A 23,184-nucleotide genomic window follows, 5' to 3' on the forward strand; every position below is an offset into this window, starting at 1 on the left:
CACCTCCGGGCGCGCGGGAGCGCGGCGGGCGCTACGGGACGGGCGCCGCTTCCGGTAGGCGGTGCCTGACGTCACTTCTGGGCGACACTTCCCGGTCCGGAGCGGAAGTGGGCGGGGACCATAGAGAGAGCGACGCCCCGCCCCGCCCGAACCATAGAGAAGGGCCAGAGCGGCCCCGCCCCTTCCGGGTGACGTCAGGAGTTGGGCGGCCGCCCTATGGAGGCCCTATAGAGCCCCTTGGAGCCCATAGGGACCCCTATAGAGGCCATAGGGAGCCCTATATGGCTGCAGACCCTTATAGAACCCTCATAGGGACCCCTATATGGCTGCAGACCCCTATAGAGACCCCATAGGGATGCCTGTATGGCTGCAGATCCCTATAGAACCACTATAGGGATCCCTATATGGCTGCAGACCCCTATAGAACCTCTATAGTGACCCCTGTATAGCTGCAGACCCCTATAGAACCCCCATAGCGACCCCTATGTGGGTGCAGACCGCTATAGAACCCCTATAGAGACACCTATATGGCTGCAGACCCCTATAGAACCCCTATAGGGACCCTTATATAGCTGCAGACCCCTATAGAACCCCCATAGGGATGCCTATATGGCTGCAGACCCTTATAGAACCATCATAGGGACTCCTATAGAACCCCTATAGGGACTCCTCTATGGCTGCCGACCCCTATAGAACCCCCATAGGGACCCCTATATGGCTGCAGACCCCTATAGACCCCCCCATAGAGACCCCCTATAGACACCATAGGGCCAGGATCCCCTATAGTCCCCCATTGGAGCCCAGAGGTGCTGGGGCTCACAGGGCACCAAGTCCTTTATTGGAGCACAAAGGGGGGGGGGCCCCCCCACATCACGGTGCTGGGGGGGGGTCCCCACTGGTGTCCGGGGGGGGGCTTGGGGGGGGCTCCCCCAATCCCAGCAGCTCCCGCAGTGATTGGGGCAGGTCCTGGGGAGAGATGGGGGTCAATGGGGGGGGGGTCAATGGGGGGTCAATGGGGGGTCTATGGGGTTCAATGGGGAGGTCAATGGGTGGGGGCAATGGGGGGGTTCAATGGGGGGCAATGGGGAGGTCAATGGGGTTCAATGGGAGGTCAATGGCTGGGGTCAATGGGGTTCAATGGGGGTCAATAGAGTTCAATGGGGCGTCAATGGGGGTCAGTAGGGGTCAATGGGGTTCAGTGGGGGCCAATGGGGGTTCAATGAGGGGGTCAATGGGGTTCAGTGGGGGTCAGTGGGAGTCAATGGGGTTTAATGGGGCGGTTGATGGAGTTCAGTGGGGGGGTCCCTATTTTAGGGGATCAATGGGGTTCAATGGGGTCAATGGCTTGCAATGGGGGTCAATGGGCTGGGGTCAATGGGGGGGTCCCTGTTTGGGGGTGCTCACAGGCGCTGCCTTCAGCTGCAGCAGGAACCCCTCAGCCCGGCTCAGCACAAGATCCGGATCCAACCACGGGCCCTGGGGGGGGCAGGGACGGTGCCACAGTGGGGGGGGGGCACCCCCATATCCCAAAGCCCCCATCCCAATGCTCCCATCCCCATCCCCCCATCCCAGTGCCCCCATCCCAATGTCCCCATCCCCCCATCCCAATGTCCCCATCCCAGTGTCCCCATCCCCCCATCCCAATGCCCCCATCCCCCCATCCCCATCCCCCCATCCCAATGCCCCCATCCCAACATCCCCATCCCCCCATCCCAGTGCCCCCATCCCCATCCCCCCATCCCAGTGCCCCCATCCCCATCCCCCCATCCCCATCCCCACCTCCTCGTTGCCGCCGTCCCCCTCCGTGTCCCCATCATTGGGCTGGGGGGGGAGGTCCCGGTCCCCTTCCCCCTCCTCCTCCTCCTCCTCCTCCTCCTCCTCCTGCTCCCCCCCATCTCTGTCCCCATGGGGGTCCCCCCCCAGCTCCACCAGGGCGCACACCAGGAGCAGGAGGAAGTTGGGGCCGGGCAGCCCCGTCCACAGCACCTGGAGCAGGGGGGAGAATGGGGGAGCCCCAGGGCCCAAACCCTGTGGCCTGTATTGAAGACCCCATAGCCAATACCCAACACATCCCATATCCCATACACCCCATACCCAATACCCCATGGCCTGTATTGAAGACCCCATACTCCATCCATCCCATACATCCCATCCATCCCATACCCCATATATCCCATACCCCATATATCCCATACACCCCATACCCAATACCCCATGGCCTGTATTGAAGACCCCATACTCCATCCATCCCATACATCCCATACCCCATATATCCCATACATCCCATATCCCATACATCCCATACCTCCCATACCCCATACCCCTTATCCCATACCCCATACATCCCATACGTCCCATGCCCCATACATCCCATACATCCCATACCCCCTAGTCCTTACCCCATAGCCTGTATTGCAGACATCCCATACCCCATACATCCCATACGTCCCATACCCCATAGCCTGTATTGCAGACCCCATACCCCATACCCCATCTGTCCCATACATCCCTTACATTCCATACATCCCATACTCCATACATCCCGTACCCAATGCCCTGCATTGAAGACCCCATACCCCATATCCCATCCATCCCATACCCCATAGGCCATAGCCTGTATTGAAGACCCTGTACCCCATGCGTCCCATACCCCATACATCCCATACCCCATATCCATACCCTATAACCCATGCCCCATACATCCCATACCCCATACCCCATACTCAATATCCCCTATCCCACACCCCATACATCCCATCCACCCCACCCCCCCCCCATCTCCCCATTACCTCCCACATCCTCTTGGTCCCCTCAGGCCCCAGCAGGGGCTGGAAGCGGAGCTGGAGCCATCGGGAGCAGCTCCGGGTACCCCAGGCCTCTGCGGTCGCCATGGCAACGGGGATGGGGAGCAGCATCTCAGGGCTCCCCCCCTTTAGGGCACCATTTTGGGGGTGCCGCCCCCATTTTGGGGGTCCCATTGTTGGGGTCTCCCCATTTTGGGGTCCCACCCATTTTGGGGTCCCCCCACCCATTTTGGGGGTCCCATTGTTGTGGTCCCCCCCATTTTGGGGTGTGCCCCCCATTTTGGGGGTCCCATTGTTGGGATTCCTCCCATTTCAGAGTGTCCCCACCATTTTGGGGGTGCCATTGTTGGGGTCTCCCCCCATTTTGGGTTGTCCCCCCCATTTTGGGGGTCCCATTGTTGGGGGTCCCCCCATTCTGGGGTGTCCCCCCCATTTTGGGGGTCCCATTGTTGGGGTCCCCCCCATTTTGGGGGTCCCACTGTTGGGGTCCCTCCCATTTTGGGGTGTCCCCCCCATTGTTGGGGGTCCCATTGTTGGGGTCCCCTCCCCTGTGCTCTCACCCAGTCGTGGCTCCAGCACCCCCAGTAACTGCCCCACTTCTCCCAGTTGCTGCTTCAGCCTCTCCTGGCCTGGCCCAAAGCTGCTCCCCTGGGGGGGACACCCCAAAAAGGGGGGGGCTTAAACCACAACCCCCCCAAACCCCCTTTAAGTGTCCTCCCATTCCCCCCCTCCCTATTGTGGGGAACCCCAATTTGAGCCCCCCCATCCTTTAACGTCCCCCCCCTTTTAGGGTCATCCCTATTTACGGTCCCCCCCCTTTAGGCTCACCCCTATTTGGGGTCCCCCCCCTTTAAGATCCCCCCATATTTAGGGCCCCCTTTTCCCTTTTGCCCCTCCACCTACAATTTTGCCCCCCTCTTTTCAGGTTCCCCCCTATTTGGGGTTCCCCCCTTATTTTGCCCCCCCTTTGGGACCCCTTCTTTTAGGCCCCCCCCTCATATTTAGGGTCCCCCCCGTGTTTTACCATCCCCCATTTGGGACCCCCACCATTTAGGGCCCCCCCTATTTCCCCCCCCCTTTTGGGACCCCCCTCCTTTTTTGACCTCCCCTCTTTTAGGGTCCCCCCTCTTCCCCATCCCTATTTTGCTCCCCCCCTTTTTAGCCCCCCCCCTTTTTGATGCCCCCCCTCCCAATTTTGCCCCCCCTCCACTTTTAGGTCTCCCCCTCTTTTAGGGCCCCCCCTCTTCCCCCCCCCGTTTTGGGGTCCCCCCCCTCACCACCAGCTCCATGACGCTGCTGAACCCCCAAAAGGCCTCGGCCTCGTCGGGGATCACGCTCAGGAGGGGGGGGAGGAGCTCGATCATGCCCCGCACGTACCCTGGGGGAGGGGGGGGGGGGTCAACAGGAACCCCCTACCCCCCCCATTGCCCCCTCAAGGACCCCCCTTTCCCCTTTAAGGACCCCCCATTGCCCCTTTAAGGACCCCCCATTGCCCCTTTAAGGACCCACCATTGCCCTTTAAAGACCCCATTGCCCCTTTAAGGACCCCCCATTGCCTCTTCAAGGACCTCCCCCATTGCCCCTTTAAGCACCCCCCATTGCCCCTTTAAGGACCCCCCCACCCCAAACCCCCCCCAAAACCCCCCACCCCCCCCACCCAAACCCCCCCCCAAACCCCCACCCCCCCCCTTTAAGGACCCCCCATTGCCCTTTAAGGACCCCCTTGCCCCTTAAGGACCCCCCATTGCCCCTTTAAGGACCCCCTTTGCCCCTTTAACCCCTTGCCCCTTAAGGACCCCCCCATTGCCCCTTAAACCCCCTTGCCTAAGGACCCCCCATTGCCCCTTTAAGACCCCCCATTGCCCCTTTAAGGACAACCTTTGCCCCTTTAAGGACCGCCCCATTGCCTCTTTAAGGACCCCCCCATTGCCTCTTTAAGGCCCCCCCCCCATTGCCCCTTTAACGACACCAATTGCCCTTTAGGTACTCCCCATTACCCCTTTAAGGACCCCCTATTCCCCCTTTAAGGACCCCCATTGCCCCTTTAAGGACCCCTCCATTGCCTCTTCAAGGACCTCCCATTGCTCCTTTAAGGACCTCCCATAGCCCCTTTAAGAACCCCTAAATTGCCCCTTTAAGAACCCTCCCATTGCCCCTTAGCCCCCATGCCCCTTTAAGGACCCCCCCATTACCCCTTTAAGGATCCCCTTTGCCCCATTAAGAACCCCCCATTGCCCCTTTAACGACCCCCCCATTGCCCCTTTAAGGACCCCCCCATTGGCCTTTAAGGACCCTTTAAGGACTCACCCTATTGCCCTTTAAGAACCCCCCTCATTGCCCCTTTAAGCTCCCCCCCATTGCCCCTTTAAGCACCCCCCCCATTGCCCTTTTAAGGACCCCCTTTGCCCCTTTAAGGAACCCCCATTGCCCCTTTAAGGACCCCCATTACCCCTTTAAAGACCCCCCATTACCCCTTTAAGACCCCCCCCATTGCCCCTTTAAGGCCCCCCCCCCATACCCAGGTCGAAGTGGTACATGCAGTACGTCATGAGCACGTCGTGCAACAGCGCCCTCTGCTGGCTGGAGGAGTGCCGGTGGCACCGGTGGAGGTCCCGCTCTATGGGGGGGGACACAGACATGTGGGGCAATGGAGGGGTTATGGGGCAGGTTGGGGGGTAATAGAGGGGTTATGGGGTGGGTTGGGGGGGTAATAGAGGGGTTATGGGGCAGGTTGGGGGGGGTAATAGAGTGGATGTGGGGCACTTTGGGGGTCTCAATGGAGCTCTAAGGGTCTCTATGGGTCTCTATAGATCTTTATGGGACTCTATGGATTTCTATGTGTCTTTATGGGGTCCCTATAGGGTTCTCTAGGACTCTATGGGTCCCTATGGTTCCTACGGGTCCCTATGGGTTTCTATGGGGCTCACCCAGGCGGTGCCGGTAGCGCCGCAGGAGCCGGTTCCTCTGCAGCTGCCCCGGGCTCAGCGAGCGCCATTGGAGCTTCATGCGGAAATAGGAGGCCCTGGGGCCCCCCCGTTACCATGGGGAGCCCCCATAGACCCCATAGACCCCCATAGCCCTCTACAGACCCCCATAACCCCCTATAGACCCCCATAGCGCCCTATAGCCACCCATAGCCCTCTATAGACCCCCATAGACCCCTATAGACTCCCATAGACCCCTAGAGCCCCCCATAGACCCCTATAGACCCCAATAACCCACTATAGACCCTCATAGACACCTATAGACCCCCATAGACCCCCATAGACCCCCATGGCCCCCCATAGACCCACTATAGCCCCCCATAGACCCCTATAGACCCCCATAGCCCCCCATAGACCCCCATACAAACCCATAGCTCCCATAGAACCCCATAGTCCCCCATGGCCCCCCATAGACCCACTATAGACCCCCATAGACCTTCATAGCTCCCCATAGACCCCCACAGATCCCCTATAGACCCCCATAGAACCCCATAGAACCCCATAGACCCCCATATCCCCCCCTCACCTCCTCTCCATGGGGTCCTCGCTGCCCCCCCCCAGCAGCAGCCTCCAGCCCTGGGGGCGAACCTCGGGGCTGAGCCCCTGCAAAGGGGAGGGGGAGTGAGGAGGGGCGTGGCCACCGTAGACCCCGCCCCCACGTAACCACGCCCCCCACCCCCCTTTGCAGCCCCGCCCCCTCACCCCGCGGAAGATCCGCGCCCGCAGCCCCTCGGGGTCCAGGCTCCGCCCCTCGGCGTCGTGGCTCCGCCCCCATTCCTCCTGTGTCACCGGTGGCCCCCGCGCGGGGAAGGGGCGGGGCCCCAGCCTCACCTTGGGGGGGGGAGAGCAGAGCCAATCAGATCACAGCCGCCCCCCCCCCGCCACACACAAGCCACGCCCCTTCCCCTCTAGCCCCGCCCACTCACACAGGCGATGACCTCAAAGGGCGGCTCTGGCTCCGCCTCCTCCTCCTCGCCGGGGGCGGGGCCTCGGGGAGTCCCACCCCCCAGCAGCCGGCTCAGGCCCCCCATGGTGGCTGCATAGGGACCCTGCAACAGGCGCTGGGGGGGCACAGAGGGGGGTCAGGAGGTGGGACCCCAATGGGGCCCATCCATTGACCCCCCCATTGAACCCCCTTTTGCCCCCGCATTGCCCCATTGACCCCACATTGACCCCCCTATTGAGCCTCCCTTTGCCCCCCATTGAACCCCCATTGTCCCCCCATTGAACCCCCATTGCCCCCCATTTCCCCCCATTGAACCCCCCCTTTGCCCACCCATTGAACCCCCATTGCCCCCCATTGACCCCCCCATTGCCCTCCATTTCCCCCACACCCCCCATTGTCCCCCACTGACCCCATTGTCCCCATTGCCCCCCTTTGTCCCCCCATTGAACACCCATTGCCCCCCCTCCATTTACCCCCCATTGTCCCCCCACTGACCCCCCATTGTCCCCCCATTGCCCCCCATTGTCCCCCCATTGAACACCCATTGCTTCCCACTGCCCCCACTGAACCCCCATTGCCCCCCCATTGAACCCCCATTGCCCCCCATTGACCCCCCATTGCCCCCCTTTCTCCCCCATTTCCCCCCATTGCCCCCCCATACTCACAGCAACAAGGCCGGGGGAGGGGCCTGACCCCACCTCTTCGGGGGGGTCCACCAGGAACAAGCGGGGGTCATGGGGATGCCTGGGGGGGGGGTGGGGGCGGGGTCATGGATGGGGGTGGGGGGGTTTTGGGGTGCCCCCCCCCCCCCCCCATCCCCCACTCACGGCCTCAAGCGGGGTCCCAGGAGCTGCAGCAGCTTCCGGCCCCCCCCCCGCGGGAAGTGCAAGGGGGGGGGGCAGGGGGAGGGGGAGGGGCAGGGCCCCCCCCGGGGCAGCAGCACCAGGAAGGGGGGGCGGAGCCCGGGGGGGCCCCAGCGCAGCCCCCACAGCTCCCCCAGCGCCAGGCGGAAGCCCCACCCCCAGCCTGCGGGGGCAACCAGTATGGACCAGTTCAAACCAGTGCCCTCACCCCGATCCCAGTTCAGTGCAGTTCATCCCAATTCATCCCAGTGCCCCACCTCCTTGATCCCAATTCATCCCAGTGCCCCCCCCCGGTGATCCCCATTCATCCCAGTTCATCCCAGTGCCCACCCAGTTCATCCCAGTGCCCACCCATTGATCCCAGTTCATCCCAGTTCATCCCAGCTCATCCCACTGCCCCCCCATTGATCCCAATTCATCCCAGTTCATCACAGTGCCACCCCCCAGTGATTCCAGTTCATCCAAGTGCCCCCCCCCGGTGATTGCAATTCATCCCAGTCATCCCAGTTCCCCCAATTCATCCCAGTGCCCCCCCTGCCGTTGATCCCAATTCATCCCAGTGTTCCCCCAGTTCATCCCAATTCATCCCAGTACCCCCCCATTGATCCCACTTAATCCTAGTGCCCTCCCCAGTTCATCCCAGTGCCCCCCCCAAATACCAGGGGCCTGGGGGCGGGGCCGGGGGGGGCTCAGAACGGCCCAATCAGGTTCATAGCCAGGGTCCGGTGGCTCCGCCCCTTCCTGGAAGGGAAAGCAGTGAGGTCACAATGGGAGCAATGACGTCACAATGGGGTCAATGATGTCACAATGGGGGTCATGAGGTCACAAAGGGAGCAATGACGTCACAATGGGATCAAAGAGAGCACAATGGGGTCAATGAGGTCACAGTGGGGGTGATGACATCATAATGGTTTCGATGACATCACAATGGTGGCAATGAGGTCACAATGGGGTCAATGATGTCACAATGGGGTCAATGAGGCCACAATGGGGTAAATGAGGTCACAATGGGGTCAATGGGGTCACAATGGGATCAATGGGGTCACAATGGGATCAATGGGGTCACAATGGGGTCCATGATGTCACAATGGCATTAATAACATCATAATTAAATCACAATGGGGTCAATGACATCACAACAGGGCTGACGACATCATAATGAGGTCACAATGCGGTCAATGATGTCATAATGGGCTCAATGACATCACAATGGGGACAATGAGGTCACAGTGGGGTCGGGGGGGGGGGTCTCACCGTGTCCTCGGGGGCCTCCCCCGGCGCCTCAAGGGGCTCCCAGTGCAGCACGAGCCCATCGGCCTGTGCCCACCAGTACAGACCAGTATGAACCAGTGCAGGCCCACATTGGCCCCAGGCACCCTCAGTGGCTCCATTCGTCGCTCCCAGGCTATTCCAGTGCTCCCCATTCCCTCCCAGTCTATCCCAGTGCCCCCCCATTCCCTCCCCATCTATTCCATACCACCCATTCCCTCCCAGTCGACCCCATTCCCCCCCCAAAGCACCCCCTTCCCTCCCAGTCTATCCCAGTGCCCCCCTGTTCCCTCCCAGTCTATCCCAGTATCCCCCCGTTCTATCCGAGTGCTCCCCCAGTGCCCCCTCATTCAACCCCATTCTATCCCATTCTCCCCCATTCCCCACCAGTCTATCCCATTTCCTCCCAGTATATCTCAGTGCCCCCCCATTCCATCCCAGTGCCACCCCATTTTCCCGATTCCCTCCCAGTGCCCTCCCATTCCCTCCCAGTCTATCCCATTCCCTCCCAGTGCCCCCCCATTCCCTCCCAGTCTATCCCATTCCCTCCCAGTGCCCCCCCATTCCCTCCCAGTCCGTTCCAGTGCCCCCCATTCCCCCCATTCTATCCCATTCCCCCCCATTTCACCCCCAGTGCATCCCAGTGGCCCCCATTCCCTCCCAGTCTATCCCATTCCCTCCCAGTCCATCCCAGTGCCCCCCCCCATGGCCCCACCCCCTCGAGCACGCGCAGCCGCCCCCTCACGAGCCCGTCGCGGTGGGGGGGGCAGGGGCGGAGCCTGGGGTGGATCGAGACCCCCGTGACCTCCAGCAGCACCTATGGGGGGGAGGACCTCGACGTCACGCTGACGTCACGCTGACGTCACGGTTACGTCATGCAAAGGCGGGCGGGGCTCACCCTCTCGCCCACAGCCTCCATTCCGCGCTCAACGCTTCCGCTTCCAGCTATGGCCACGCCCCCTTCCGGCCACGCCCCCTCCTCCGTTACGACCTATGGGATCTAAGCTTCGCAGTGTATTCACGCCCCCTCCTCCGTTACAGCCAATAGGATCCAAGCTTCCCTGCGTAGCCACGGCCCTTCCGGCTCTGACCACGCCCCTTCCCTCTCTCCCCCTCCAGCTACGCCCCTTTTCCCCTCACCCACGCTCCTCATTGGCCCGCACGCTTTAACCCCGCTCCCTCTTCCGTTATAGCCAATAGGATCCAAACTTTCCCGTGCACCCGCGCCCCTTCTTCCGTTACAGCCAATGGGATCCAAGCTTCCCCGCGTACCCCCGCCCACTTCAGCTCTGACCACGCCCCTTCCCTCGCTCCCCCTCCAGCCACGCCTCTTTCTCTCTTCCCCACCCCCTTTCCATTGGCCACGCCCCCTTCTCCCCACCAATCCCCTCTCTCCCTTTCCTTCCACTTCCGCTCCCGCCCCTTCCGCCGCCGCCGCCATCTTGGCGGGGCGGCCCCGGGGGCTCTCGCTCCGCAGCCGCCTCCTCCGGTACCACCGGTTCCCTCCCCTTCCCCCCCTCCCCTTTCCCTTTCCCCTCCCCCCTCCCTCCCTCCCTTCCCCCCCCCGTATTTTCAATGTGGACCCCGCCGATGGGGGAGGGGCACCGGCAGCGCTGGGCCGCGTTGGTGGCGGCGGCCGAAGGGTACCGGGGGGCCACCGGGGCCGAGGTTTTGGTGCTCACGGCCTGGACCGGGCCGGGCCCCGGGGCCTCTCCCTCGTACGCGCACCACGGGCCCGGCCCGCTCGGGGCGGCGGCGCGGCGCTTCCTGCCCGACATCGCGGCTGCGCACAGGGCCATGGGCCCGCAGGCCACGCCCCCTGCTCTGGCGGCGGCCACGCCCCCCGGCGTGGTAATGGCGGCGACCACGCCCCCCGCTCTGGCGGTGGCCACGCCCCCCGGCGTTGCCGTGGAGACGCCCGCGCGCCCCCGCGGCTCCTGCTCCTCCTCCCCCCCCAGCGGGAGTGGGGAGCGGGGGGGAGGGGAGCGCAGAGCGATGCCAGCGGTGAGTGGGGGAGGGGGAAATGGGTGTCAATGGGGGTGGGGGTGGGGTCAATATGGGAGGGGGAGGGGTCATTGGGGTGGGGGAGGGGTGAATGGGGGTTAATGGGGGTGGAGGAAGGGTCAATGGGGGAGGGGGTGAGGATAATGGGGGTGGGGGGAGGTGTCAATTGGGGTTAATGGGGGAGGGGAAGGGTTGGGGAGGGGCGCATTGGGGTAAATGAGAGTGAGAAAGGAGGTAGCGGATATAAGGAGAGTGGGGGAGGGGCGAGGCGGGAGGTGCAAGGGAAGTGGGGGAGGGGCGCGTTGGAGTGAATGGGGTGGGGGAGGGGTCAATGGGAGTGCATGGGGGGGCAGAGTGGGGGAGGGGTAGAAAGGGTCAGTGGGGGAAAGGGGATTGGGGGAAAGGGGAGGTGTGGGGGATGGGCACATTGGGGTCAATGATGTGGGGGCAGGGTCAGTGGGGGGTCACTGAGTGGGTAAGGGGAGGGGTATTGGGTCAATGAGGGTGGGGGAGGGGTGAAGTTGGGGGGCTGGGTGGGGGAGGGGCTGTTGGGGTCATTCGGGTGCAGGGGGAGGGGTGTGTTTGGAGGTGGGGGATGGGCCCCACTCTCATCCTGCCCCTCCCCCCCTAGGGCTGTTCCTGATGGACGAGGACCCCGAGGAGGAACCGCAACCGGATTCAGACCCCGAGAGCCCCGATGGTGGGGGAGGGGCCACGTAGAGAATGAGGGGCAGGAACTGGGGACGAGGGGGAGATGGAGCGGGTGGGAGGCAGAGATGTGGGCAGGGACAGGAGGGAGCAGGGAGGAGATCGGGGCAGAAACGCAGAGATGTGGGGGCAGGAACGCAGAGGGGGGGGATGTGGGGCAGGGACGGGGAGGCAAGATGTAGGGGCAGGGAACGGGGGAGGCGATGTGGGGCAGGACGCAGAGGGGGGGGATGTGGGGCAGGGACAAGGGGCAGAGAAGTGGGGCAGGAACGCAGAGATGTCGGGGCAGGGGACAGGGAGCGATGTGGGGCAGGGACAGGGAGGCAGAGATGTGGGGCGGGGTGGGAGGCGGAGGGAGGAGGTGGGCAGGGATGGGGAGGAGGCAGAGGGAGGGGGTGTGGGCAGGGAGAGAGAGGGGGTGATGGCGGCGGGGGCGGAGGCGGTGGGGCGGCAGGGAGGAGGGGCAGGGGACGGGGAGGAGGTAGGGGCTCTAATGCTCCCGCTCCTCCCCGCCAGCGGGCAGCCTCACAGAGAGCCGCCGCTGCCGCCCGGGGCTGCGGCTCCGCCACTCCTGCCCGTCTCGGTGCCCTCCTGGGCCCTGCGGCCCCCACCGGGGCCCCGCCCCCCCCACGCCGAGGGAGCCGCTCATAAGGTGGGGATCTATGGGGTGGGGGGGCTCTATGGGGCAGGGGAGGATCTATGGGGCAGGAAGGGGGTTCTATGGGGCAGGAAGTGGGTCTATGGGGTGGGGGGATCTATGGGGTAGGAAGGGGATCTATGGGGTGGTTAGAGAGAGATGTGGTGGGGGAGTCTGGGGCAGGGTGGGGTGTCTGTGGGTGGGGTAGGGTGCCGAGGGCGGAAGGGGATCTCTGGTGGAGGGAGAGTCTTGGGGTGGGTGGCGTGGGAGGCTCTGGGGGAAGGGGGGGTGTGTGGGAGAGGGAGATATATGAGCAGGGACAAAAATGTATGGGGCACGGGTGGGGATATATGGGGTGGGGGTATCTATGGGGCAGGGGGGGTGCCTATGGGCCTGAGAGTGGTTATGGGGCATTGCTATAGGAATGATGCACTTAAAGGGATGCATTTATGGGGTTAAGAGATTATAATATGGGTTCTATGGGGCTGGCTATGGCTCTATGGGGCAATCTATGGGGCTGGGGGGTCCCTATGGGTCACATCCATCCCCCCCCCCCATAGGCATCCCCGGACCTGGAGCGCATCGCGGCCTCCATGCGGGCCCTGGCGCTGCGGGGGGGGGGCGACGGCACCGAGATGTTTGGGGACCTCCCCCGCCCCCCACTGCTGGCTGGGGACCCCCAGTGACCCCCACCCCCATCTATGGGGCACCCCACATCTATGGGGCAGCCACTATCAATGGGGCACCCCCACTTATGGGGCACCCTCCATCTATGGGGCAGCCACTATCAATGGGGCACCCCCCACTTATGGGGCACCCCACATCTATGGGGCAGCCACTATCAATGGGGCACCCCCCACTTATGGGGCACCCCACATCTATGGGGCAGCCACTATCAATGGGGCACCCCCATCTATGGGGCACCCTCTATCTATGGGTCTGCCCCCAAAGTGTGTGTGTGTGTGGGGGGGTAGCACCCTAAAGAACCCCCATAAGTGCTGCCCCGCCCCCCCCAATAGGGGGTGGGGGAGGGGCAAATGGGGCCCCACACTACAGCCCCTCCCCCCCACAAGTGTCTTATTAAGGGGGGGGATGGGCGGGTTTAACCCCCTCCCCCCTTTGCACAAGGGTTCCCCCATAGAAGGGGAGCGGCCCCTTTAAGGGGGCGTGGCTTAGCTCCGAGGCCACGCCCCCTCCTTTTATAGCAGAGCAGGGGAGGCCCCACCCCCTTTATTTTTGTCCAAAGATGATTGGGCGGCGCCGAGCGAGGCCCCGCCCCCTTGCAGCCAATAAAGAGATCACGTGTTTTATGGGTGGCGCGCTCTGATTGGTGGAGGCGGGTGGGGGGGGGGGTCCACAATGGGGAGTGCGGGGCTGAGATTTGAGGTCCCCCCATAATAAATAATGGGGGGGGGCGGGTGTGAAGCCAAACACAGAAAGAGCTTTATTGGGGGAGGGGGACTTGTGGGGCAATGGGGGGTGATGGGGGGCAATGGGGGGGGACAATGGGGGGTAATGACAATGGGGTGATGGGTGATGGGGAGGGTGGGGCAATGGAGGGGCAATGGGGGGGTGATGGAGGGGCAATGGGGGGACCTGGGGGGCAATGGGGGAGTGATGGAGGAGCAATGGGCGGCAATGGGGGGATGATGGGGGGCAATGGGGGAGTGATGGAGGAGCAATGGGGGGGACTTGGGGGGCAATGGAGGGTAATGGGGGGGTTTGGGGGGGCAATGAGGGGGACAATGGGGGAATGATGGGGGCAATGGGGGGACTTGGGGGGCAATAGGGGAGTGATGGGGGCAATGGGGGGATAATGGGGTGCAATGGGGCGACTTGGGGGGCAATAGGGGGGCAATGGTTGGGCAATGGGAGGCAGGCAATGGGGGTGATGGGGAGGAGCAATGGAGGGCAATGGGGGGCAATAGGGGGGTAATGGGTTGCAATAGGGAGCAATGGTAGGGTAATGGGGTGCAATGGGGTGGACTTGGGGTGCAGTGGGGGGGGTTGGGGTCCCCCCTAGGCCTGCATCACCGGCCGGGATTTCTGCGCTTCCAAACAGATGCCGAACCGGCGACGATTGCCACCCTGGAATGTAAGGGGTACCCCAAAACTCCATTGCCCCCCCCATAGCCCCACTGAGCCCCATTGAACCCCTTTGAACCCCATTCACCCTATTGACCCCGTTGCCCCCCATTGATACCATCGACCCCCATTGACCCCATCAAACCCCATTGACACCCATTGACCCCCATTGTGCCCCGTTGGCCCCAATTGACCCCCACTGCTCTCCACTGAGCCCCATTGCCCCCCATTCCCCCTCATTACCCCCATTGCCCCCATTACACCCATCGTCCCCATTTGCCCCCATTGCCCCCCATTACCCCCATATACCCATTACCCCATCACCCCATTACCCCCCATTGCCCCCATTACCCCATTTCCCCCCATTGCCCCCGTTAGCCCCATTACCCGCCATTGCCCCCCATGTCCCCATTGCCCCCCATTGCCCCATTCCCTCCATTCCCCCATTCCCCCCATTGCCCCATTCCCCCCATTACCCCATTGCCCCCCATTCCCCCCATTACCCCATTGCCCCCATTCCCCCCATTACCCCATTGCCCCCATTGTTCCCCATTGCCCCATTCCCCCCATTACCCCCCATCAGCCCCCATTCCCCCCATTGATCCCCATTCCCCCCATTCCCCCATTGCCCCCCATTGCCCCCATACCCTCTGTAGGACGATGATGTCCTCCTCCCTGAGGGGCTCTCCCGTTACCGGATCCTTCATCTCCTTCCGGATGAGGCGCTCAACACAGGCCAGGGTCACCACGGCCCCCCTGCCCCACACATGGGGGTCAGCGGCACTTGGGGGGCACACGGGGGGGCCGTGGGCACTTGGGGGTCTCATAGGGGCACTTGGGGGTCCCATAGGGGCACTTGGGGGTCCCATAGGGCACTTGCACTTGCACTTTGGGGGTCCGTGGGGGCACTTGCACTTAGGGGTCCCTTGGGGGCACTTAGGGGTCCAATAGGGGCCCTTGGGGGTCCCATGGGGGTCCTATGGGGGCACTTGGGGGTCCCAAAGGGTCAATAAAGGGTCCCAGGGTTCAGTTATGGGTCTCTATGGCTCCCTACGGTCTCTACGTTCTGTATGGTTCTCTATGGTCTCTATGGGTTTCTATGGGGCCCTATGTGTCTCTGTGTGTCCCTATGTGTCCCTATGGCCCCCTATGGTGACTCTATGGGGTATCTGTGGGGTCTCTATGGTTCCCTATGGTGTCTCTGTGGGGTCTCTATGGGGTCTCTATGGTTCCCTATGGCTCTCTATAGGGTCTCTATGGGGTCTCTATGGGTCCCTATGAGGTCTTTATGAAGTCCCTATGGGGTCTCTATGGTGTCTCTATGTGTCCTTATGGCTCTCTATGGTCTATGGTGTCACCATGTCTCTTTATGTCTCTCTATGGTCTCTATGCTCTCTCTATGTTCTCTCTATGGTATCTCTATGGTATCTCTATGGTATCTCTATGGTTGTCACTCACGAGGGCCGGAGGACCATGCAGGGGCTGGTGTTGCCCAGGGGGTCCCTATGGATCTCTATGCTCTCTATGTGTCCCTATGGTTCCCTGTCTCTCTATGCTCTCTATGGTCTCTATGGTCTCTCTATGGTTCCCTATGTATCTCTATGGTCTCTCTATGGTCTCTCTATGTCTCTCTATGCTCTCTCTATGTCTCTCTATGCTCTCTCTATGGTCTCTCTATGGTCCCTCTATGGTCCCCCCACGGTTGTCACTCACGATGGCCGGAGGACCGCGCAGGGGCTGGCGTTGCCCAGGGGGTCCCCGCTCAGGGCGCACCGGTACCGGGAGCCCTGGGGCCGCGCCAGGAGCTGGGGGCGCCGCAGCCCCGGCTCCACCGGCTCGAAGCGGACGGGGACCAGGTCCCGGAGGCGCAGGCGGCGCCCGCTCATGGGGCAGCGAGCGCCCCCCTCCTGCCCCATAGAGAGAGAGACAGGGGGTTATGGGGCTGCCCCATAGAGAGAGCGCTATGGGGCTGCCCCATAGAGAGAGAGAGACCCTTAATGGGGCTGTGGGGCTGCCCCATAGAGAGAGAGGGGGGTTATGGGGCTGCCCCATAGAGAGACAGGGGGGTTATGGGGCTGCCCCATAGAGAGGGGTGATGGGGGTGTCCCATAGAGAGAGGGGTGCCCCATAGAGAGACAGGGGGCTTATGGGGCTGCCCCATAGAGAGAGAGAGACAGGGGGTTATGGGGCTGCCTCATAGAGAGAGAGACAGGGGGTTATGGGGCTGCCTCATAGAGAGAGAGACAGGGGGTTATGGGGCTGCCCCATAGAGAGACAGGGGGGTTATGGGGCTGCCCCATAAAGAGAGAGGGGGGTTATGGGGCTGCCCCATAGAGAGAGAGGGAGGTTATGGGGCTGCCCCATAGAGAGGGGGCTGCCCCATAGAGAGAGGTGATGGGGCTGCCCCATAGAGGTGATTGGGGTGCCCCATAGGGATGGGGGTGCCCCATAGAGAGCGGTGATGGGGCTGCCCCATAGAGAGAGGGGTGCCCCATAGAGAGAGGTGATGGGGGTGCCCCATAGAGAGCACTTATGGGGCAGAGGGAGCCACGCTATGGGGCAGGGGGACCGTGCTATGGGGCACTCACCGGCTTGCGCAGCCGCTCAGCTCCAGCCTCGGGGGTCAAGGATGGGATCCAGAAGCTTGGGAGGGTCCCAGAGGGGCCGGGTTCTATGGGCAAAAGGGGGGTCAGAGCTGTGGGGCTGCCCCATAGCCCTGCCCCATAGCACAGCCCCATAACCCTGCCCCATAGCTCAGCCCCATAGCCCTGCCCCATAGCACCCCATAGCCCTGCCCCATAGCACCCCATAGCCCTGCCCCATAGCTCAGCCCCATAGCCCTGCCCCATAGCCCCCCCATACCCTCAGTGCTCCCGCCGGCCGCAGGGGGGCTCTGTTTCTGCTTCTGCTGCTCCCGCTCTTGCTGCTGCTGCCGCCGATAGGCCTGGGGGGGAGGTGCCCCATAAGTGACCCTTGGGACCCATAAGTGACCCCCTGGGACCCATAAGTGCCCCATAAGTGACCCCCTGGGACCCATAAGTGACCCTTGGGACCCATAAGTGCCCCACTGGGACCCATGGGACCCATAAGTGACGCCCTGGGACCCATAACTGAATGCTAGGACCCATAAGTGCCCCCCTGGGACCCATAAGTGACCCCTGGGACCCATAAGTGCCCCATACGTGACCCCCTTGGGACCCATAAGTGCCCCCTGGGACCCATAAGTGCCCCCTAAGTGCCCCATAAATGACTCCTAGGACCCATAAGTGACCCCCTGGGACCCATAAGTGACTCATAAGTGACTCCCAGAACCCATAAGTGCCCCATAAGTGCCCCATGGGACCCATAAGTGACTCCTGGGACCCCTAAGTGCCCCATAAGTGCCCCCTCAGTGCCCCATAAGTGACTCCTAGGACCCCTAAGTGCCCCATAAGTGACTCCTAGGACCCCTCAGTGCCCCATAAGTGACTCCTAGGACCCATAAGTGCCCCATAAGTGCCCCCTCAGTGCCCCATAAGTAGTGCCCCCCAAGTGCCCCCCGTGTCACCTTCCTGTGCCTCGCCAGCTCCCCCTTGCGGTGCAGCAGGTACTGCACGATGGCCTCGCGCTCGTACAGGAACCCATCGGGGCTATGGGGGGGAAATGGGGGGGTCAATGGGGGGACCCCAAAGAGGGGGGAATCGGGGGGGTTGGGGTCATTTGGGGGGGATTTTGTGTCATTTTGGGGTGATTTTGTGGTGTTTTGGGTCATTTTTGGGGGATTTTGGGGTGTTTTGAGCTGATTTTTGGTCATTTTAGGGTGGTTTTGGGTCATTTTGGGGTGGTTTGGGTCATTTTGGGGTGGTTTGGGTCATTTTGGGGTGATTTTGGGTCATATTGGGGTGGTTTTAGGTCATTCTGGGGTGGTTTGGGTCATTGCAGGGTGGTTTTGGTTCATTTTGAGGTGTTTTGGGTCAATGTGGGGTGATTTTGGTGTGTTTTGGGTCATTCTGGGCTGGTTTTGGGTCATTTTGGGGTGTTTTGGGTCATTTTGGGCTGGTTTGGGGTGTTTTGTGTCATTTTGGGGTCATTTTGGGGTGTTTTGGGGTGTTCTGGGGTGATTTTGAGGTGATTTTGGGTCATTTTGGGGTGGTTTCGGGTCATTTTGGGTCATTTTGGGGTGTTTTGGGTCATTTTGGGGTGTTTTGGTGTGTTTTGGGTCATTCTGGGCTGGATTTGGGTCATTTTGGGGTGTTTTAGGTCATTTTGGGCTGGTTTGGGGGTGTTTTGTGTCATTTTGGGGTCATTTTGGGGTGGTTTCGGGTGTTTTGGGGTGATTTTGAGGTGATTTTGGGTCATTTTGGGGTGGTTTCGGGTCATTTTGGGTCATTTTGGGGTGTTTTGGGTCATTTTGGGGTGTTTTGGGGTGATTTGGGGGTGATTTTGGGTCATTTTAGGGTGTTTTGGGTGATTTTGGGGTCATTATGGGATGTTTCGGGCTCCTCACGTGACCACGGGGTCCCGGCAGGGCTGCAGCGAGAGGCAGCAGCAGTCGAAGTCCTTGACGGCGTCGCGGCCGATGCGGAGCCGCTGGGTGCCGTAACCGGAGGCCGCTGCGGGGGGACCCCAATGAGCCCCATAGACCCCCATAGACCCCCACAGACCCCTTATAGACCCCCATAGACCCCTTATAGACCCCCATAGACCCCTTATAGACCCCCATAGACCCCATAGACCCCCATAGACCCCATAGACCCCCATAGACCCCCATAGACCCCTTAGAGACCCCCATAGACCCCTTAGAGACCCCCACAGACACCTTATATGCCCCCATAGACCCCTTATAGACCCCCATAGACCCCCACAGACCCCCTTATAGACCCCCATAGACGCCTTATAGACCCCCATAGACCCCATAGACCCCCATAGACCCCTTATAGACACCCCATAGACACCTTATAGACACCCCATAGACACCTTATAGACACCCCATAGACACCTTATAGACACCCCATAGACATCTTATAGACACCCCATAGACACCTTATAGACACCCCATAGACCCCTTATAGACCCCTATAGACCCCATAGACCCCTTATATACCCCCACAGACCCCTTGTGTACCCCATAGACCTCCTACATCCCCCCATATACCCCCCTATGGCTCCTATATCCCCCCTATGGCCCCTATATCCCCACTTTATCCCCTTATATACCCCCTATATCCCCCCATATACTCTCCGTATTCCCTCTATACCCCCTTTATCCCTGTTATAATCCTATAGACGCCCCTATACCCCTTACATGCTGTAATAAATCCCCAATATATACCCTATATTCCCTGTATATTCCCTATATATCCCGTGTATACTTTCTCTACTCCCTTATATACTCCCTATAACCACCTTTATACCCCCTATACCACCCCATATACCCCTAATATCCCCTATATCTCCCTATATATCCCCTATATGCCCCTATATTCACTATATATTTCCTATATGTTCTCTATAAATCCTCTATATACTTTCTCTACTTCGTATAAATTCCCTATCTATTCTCTATAACCACTTTTATATCCCCATATCACCCTATATACCCCTGATATCCCACAATATATCCCCTATATATCCCCTATATATCATCTAGGTACTTTCACTACTTCCTATATATCCCTTATATACCCTCTATAACCACCTTTATATCCCCTATGTCGCCCCATATACCCCCGATATCCCCTATATCCCCCTATATATCCCCTATATGCTCCCTATATTCCCTATAAATCCCCTATATACTTTCTCTACTTTCTATATATCCCTTATATACCCTCTATAACCACTTTTATACCCCCTATATCACTTTACATACCCCCAATATCCCCTATATTCCCCAATATATACTCTACATCCCCTATATATCCCCTATATATTCTCTCTACTTTCTATATACCCCTTATATACCCCCTATAACCACCTTTATACCCTCTCTATCACCCTATATACCCCCAATATCCCTTTTATCCCCCTATATATCCCCTACACACTTGCTCTACTTCCTATATATCCCTTACATATCCCGTATAACCACCTTTATACCCCCTATATCACCCTATATACCCCCAGTAACCCCCTACATATCCCCAATATCCCCCTATAACCCATATATACTCTCTATGTCCTACATATTCTCTATATACCTCTTATGCTTCCTGTATACCCTTTATATACGCCCTATAACCACTTTTATACCCCCTATATCATTCTATATATCCCCTATATCCCATATATATCCCCTATATCACCCCATATATCCCTATATCACCCCATACACCCCCTATATCCCCCTATGGCTCACCCGTGTCCTTCTTCTTCTCATGGTACGTGTACACGGCCCCGGCCGTGCAGTTCTTGCCGTGCCGCGTCATAGCCGCCGAGCCCGAGGGCACCCGAGCGCGGCCGAACGGGCCCGAATGGGTCCGAAGGGGCCCGAAGCGTCCTGCAAGGGGAGCCCGAAAGGGTTCGGAGGGGCCCGAGGGGTCCCTAATGGTTCCGAACGCTCCCGATTGGGTTCGGAAGGCCCCGAATGGCTCCGAACGCTCCCGAAGGGGGTTTGGAGGTCCCGAATGGGGTCGGGGGATCCCAAAGGGTTCCGAGGGGTCCCGAAAGGGGCCGGGGAGGGGGATGGGTGTCTGCGATTGGGTTCGGAAAGTCCCGAATGGTTCCGAACGCTCCCGAAGGGGTTTGGAGATCCCGAAAGGTCCCGAATGGGGTCGGGCGGTCCCGAAGGGCTCCCAGTGGGATCGAAAGGTTCCAAGGGGTCCCCAAGGGTTCCCAATGGGGCTCGAAGGGGGGGGTTCCGAAGGGCCCCGAACGGTACCGAAAGATCCCGAAGGGGTTCGGGTGGCCCCGGGCCCGGCACCTCCGTTTCCCGTCGCACCGGAAGCCCAAGTGACGCGACCGGAACCGGGTTCCTACCGGAAGTGCAACTGTGAAAAGGGCCCCCTCCCGCACCCAACCGGATGTTCCCTTGAGGCGGTGCCGGGTGCAGCAGCAATAAAGGTCCGGGTAGAACCCGCTGTTTGCTCGTCCCTCCAGTACATCCGGGTTCCTCCCGGTACATCCGGGTACCTCCCCATTATCCCCCAGTATCCCCATTCCCCAAGGGGGCGGACCCAGCCCGACAAGCCCCGCCCACCGCCCCGTTTGCCCCCTCCCCTTCACTCTCTTAGCCCCGCCCCCTTTCGTGCTCCCTGCGCTTCGTTGGCCCCGCCCCGTTTCCCCCCCTCCTCTCCTCCTTGGCTCCTCCCACTCCCGCACTCCCGCCACTGCCTTGGCCCCGCCCCTTCGAGCTCCCTCTCCCCCTTAGCCCCGCCCCCCTCCCTCCTCCTCATTGGCTCCTCCCATTCCACCCCCTCCCTCCTTCCTCCTCATTGGCTCCTCCCCCTCCCGCGCTCCCAAAACCCTCCCGGGCCCCTCCCCTTTCCCCGCCGCGGTGCATTGTGGGCGGAAGCGGCGCGCGGCCCCATCCAACATGGCCGCCCCGTGAGCTCTTCCCCCCCCCCCTTCCCCCCCTCCGCGGCCGCTCCCGCCGCCGCCTCTCCTCCCCTCCCCCCCTCCCCTCCCCCCCCCTCTCTCCGGTTACAACCGGTTACAACCGGAACCGACGCCCCCTCCCCCCCCCTCCCCCTCCCCCGCCCCTCCCCCCCGGTACAGCCGCCCCCATGGACAGGAACTACCCCGGGGCCGGGTTCGGGGACCCGCTGGGGGCCGGGCCCGGGTGGAGCTACGAGCGCTCGGCCAAGGCCAGGTGAGGGGGGGGGAACGGAATGGGAGCGGGGTGCAGTGGGGACCGGTTACTGGGGACCGGTTACATTGGGGTAATGGGGACCGGTTACATTGGGTGCAATGGGAGCAGTGGGGACCGGTTACTGGGGACCGGTTACATTGGGTGCAATGGGAGCAGTGGGGACCGGTTACATTGGGTGCAATGGGAGCAATGGGGACCGGTTACATTGGGTGCAATGGGAGCAATGGGGACCGGTTACTGGGGACCGGTTACATTGGGGTAATGGGTGCAGTGGGGACCGGTTACATGGGGTAATGGGGACCGGTTACATGGGGTGCAGTGGGGACCGGTTACATTGGGGTGCAATGGGAGCAGTGGGGACCGGTTACTGGGGACCGGTTACATTGGGTGCAATGGGTGCAATGGGTGCAGTGGGGACCGGTTACATTGGGTGCAATGGGTGCAGTGGGGACCGGTTACTGGGGACCGGTTACATGGGGTAATGGGTGCAGTGGGGACCGGTTACTGGGGACCGGTTACATTGGGTGCAATGGGAGCAGTGGGGACCGGTTACTGGGGACCGGTTACTATTGGGTGCAATGGGAGCAGTGGGGACCGGTTACTGGGGACCGGTTACATTGGGTGCAATGGGAGCAGTGGGGACCGGTTACATTGGGTGCAATGGGAGCAGTGGGGACCGGTTACCGGGGACCGGTTACATTGGGTGCAATGGGAGCAGTGGGGACCGGTTACATGGGGTAATGGGGACCGGTTACATGGGGTAATGGGTGCAGTGGGGACCGGTTACTGGGGGCCGGTTACATGGGGTAATGGGTACCAGTTACATTGAGTGCTGGGTACCAGTTGCATTGGGTGGTGGGAACCGGTTACATGGGGTAATGGGTACCAGTTGCATTGGGTACTGGCTGCAATGGGTGCAGTGGGGACCGGGTACATGGGGTGGTGGGGACCGGTTACATAGGGTAATGGGGACCGGTTATATGGGGTAATGGAGACTGGTTACATAGGGTAATGGGTGCATTGGGTGCAATGGGTTCTGGGTACCGGTTGCATTGGGTGCAATGGGGACCAGTTACATGGGGTAATGGTCACTTA

General features: G+C 60.9%; 3 protein-coding genes across 3 annotated transcripts; 1 reads left to right on the plus strand and 2 right to left on the minus strand.

Annotated features, from left to right (window-relative positions):
- Positions 1–851: 851 nt before the first annotated feature.
- Positions 852–9,889, minus strand: LOC133217266 (TBC1 domain family member 17-like). Its single transcript, XM_061362586.1, has 16 exons — positions 9,765–9,889; positions 9,582–9,683; positions 8,852–8,914; positions 8,257–8,338; positions 7,562–7,760; positions 7,400–7,478; positions 6,715–6,849; positions 6,491–6,619; positions 6,315–6,391; positions 5,732–5,826; positions 5,323–5,421; positions 4,082–4,182; positions 3,365–3,452; positions 2,790–2,878; positions 1,405–1,476; positions 852–966 (listed from the first exon to the last, which is right to left on the minus strand). The coding sequence occupies exons 1-16, from the start codon at positions 9,783–9,785 to the stop codon at positions 871–873; spliced, it is 1,527 nt and encodes a 508-aa protein (XP_061218570.1). The 5' UTR covers positions 9,786–9,889; the 3' UTR covers positions 852–870.
- Positions 9,890–10,429: 540 nt separating this feature from the next.
- On the plus strand, positions 10,430–12,972 carry AKT1S1 (AKT1 substrate 1). Its single transcript, XM_061362588.1, has 4 exons — positions 10,430–10,829; positions 11,502–11,586; positions 12,095–12,230; positions 12,776–12,972. The coding sequence occupies exons 1-4, from the start codon at positions 10,442–10,444 to the stop codon at positions 12,899–12,901; spliced, it is 735 nt and encodes a 244-aa protein (XP_061218572.1). The 5' UTR covers positions 10,430–10,441; the 3' UTR covers positions 12,902–12,972.
- A 1,262-nt stretch (positions 12,973–14,234) lies between these two features.
- Positions 14,235–20,720, minus strand: NOSIP (nitric oxide synthase interacting protein). Its single transcript, XM_061362589.1, has 8 exons — positions 20,638–20,720; positions 18,787–18,892; positions 17,848–17,929; positions 17,163–17,244; positions 16,889–16,971; positions 16,014–16,207; positions 14,948–15,056; positions 14,235–14,303 (listed from the first exon to the last, which is right to left on the minus strand). Exons 1-8 carry the CDS (start codon positions 20,705–20,707, stop codon positions 14,235–14,237), a joined length of 795 nt encoding a protein of 264 aa, XP_061218573.1. The 5' UTR covers positions 20,708–20,720.
- Positions 20,721–23,184: the final 2,464 nt, after the last annotated feature.

Source organism: Neopsephotus bourkii, unplaced genomic scaffold, assembly GCF_033783945.1.
Source record: "Neopsephotus bourkii isolate Nb327-2 ecotype Australia unplaced genomic scaffold, CSIRO-AGI_Nbou_v1 NB_1129, whole genome shotgun sequence".
NCBI classification, from domain to species: Eukaryota; Metazoa; Chordata; class Aves; order Psittaciformes; family Psittacidae; genus Neopsephotus; species Neopsephotus bourkii.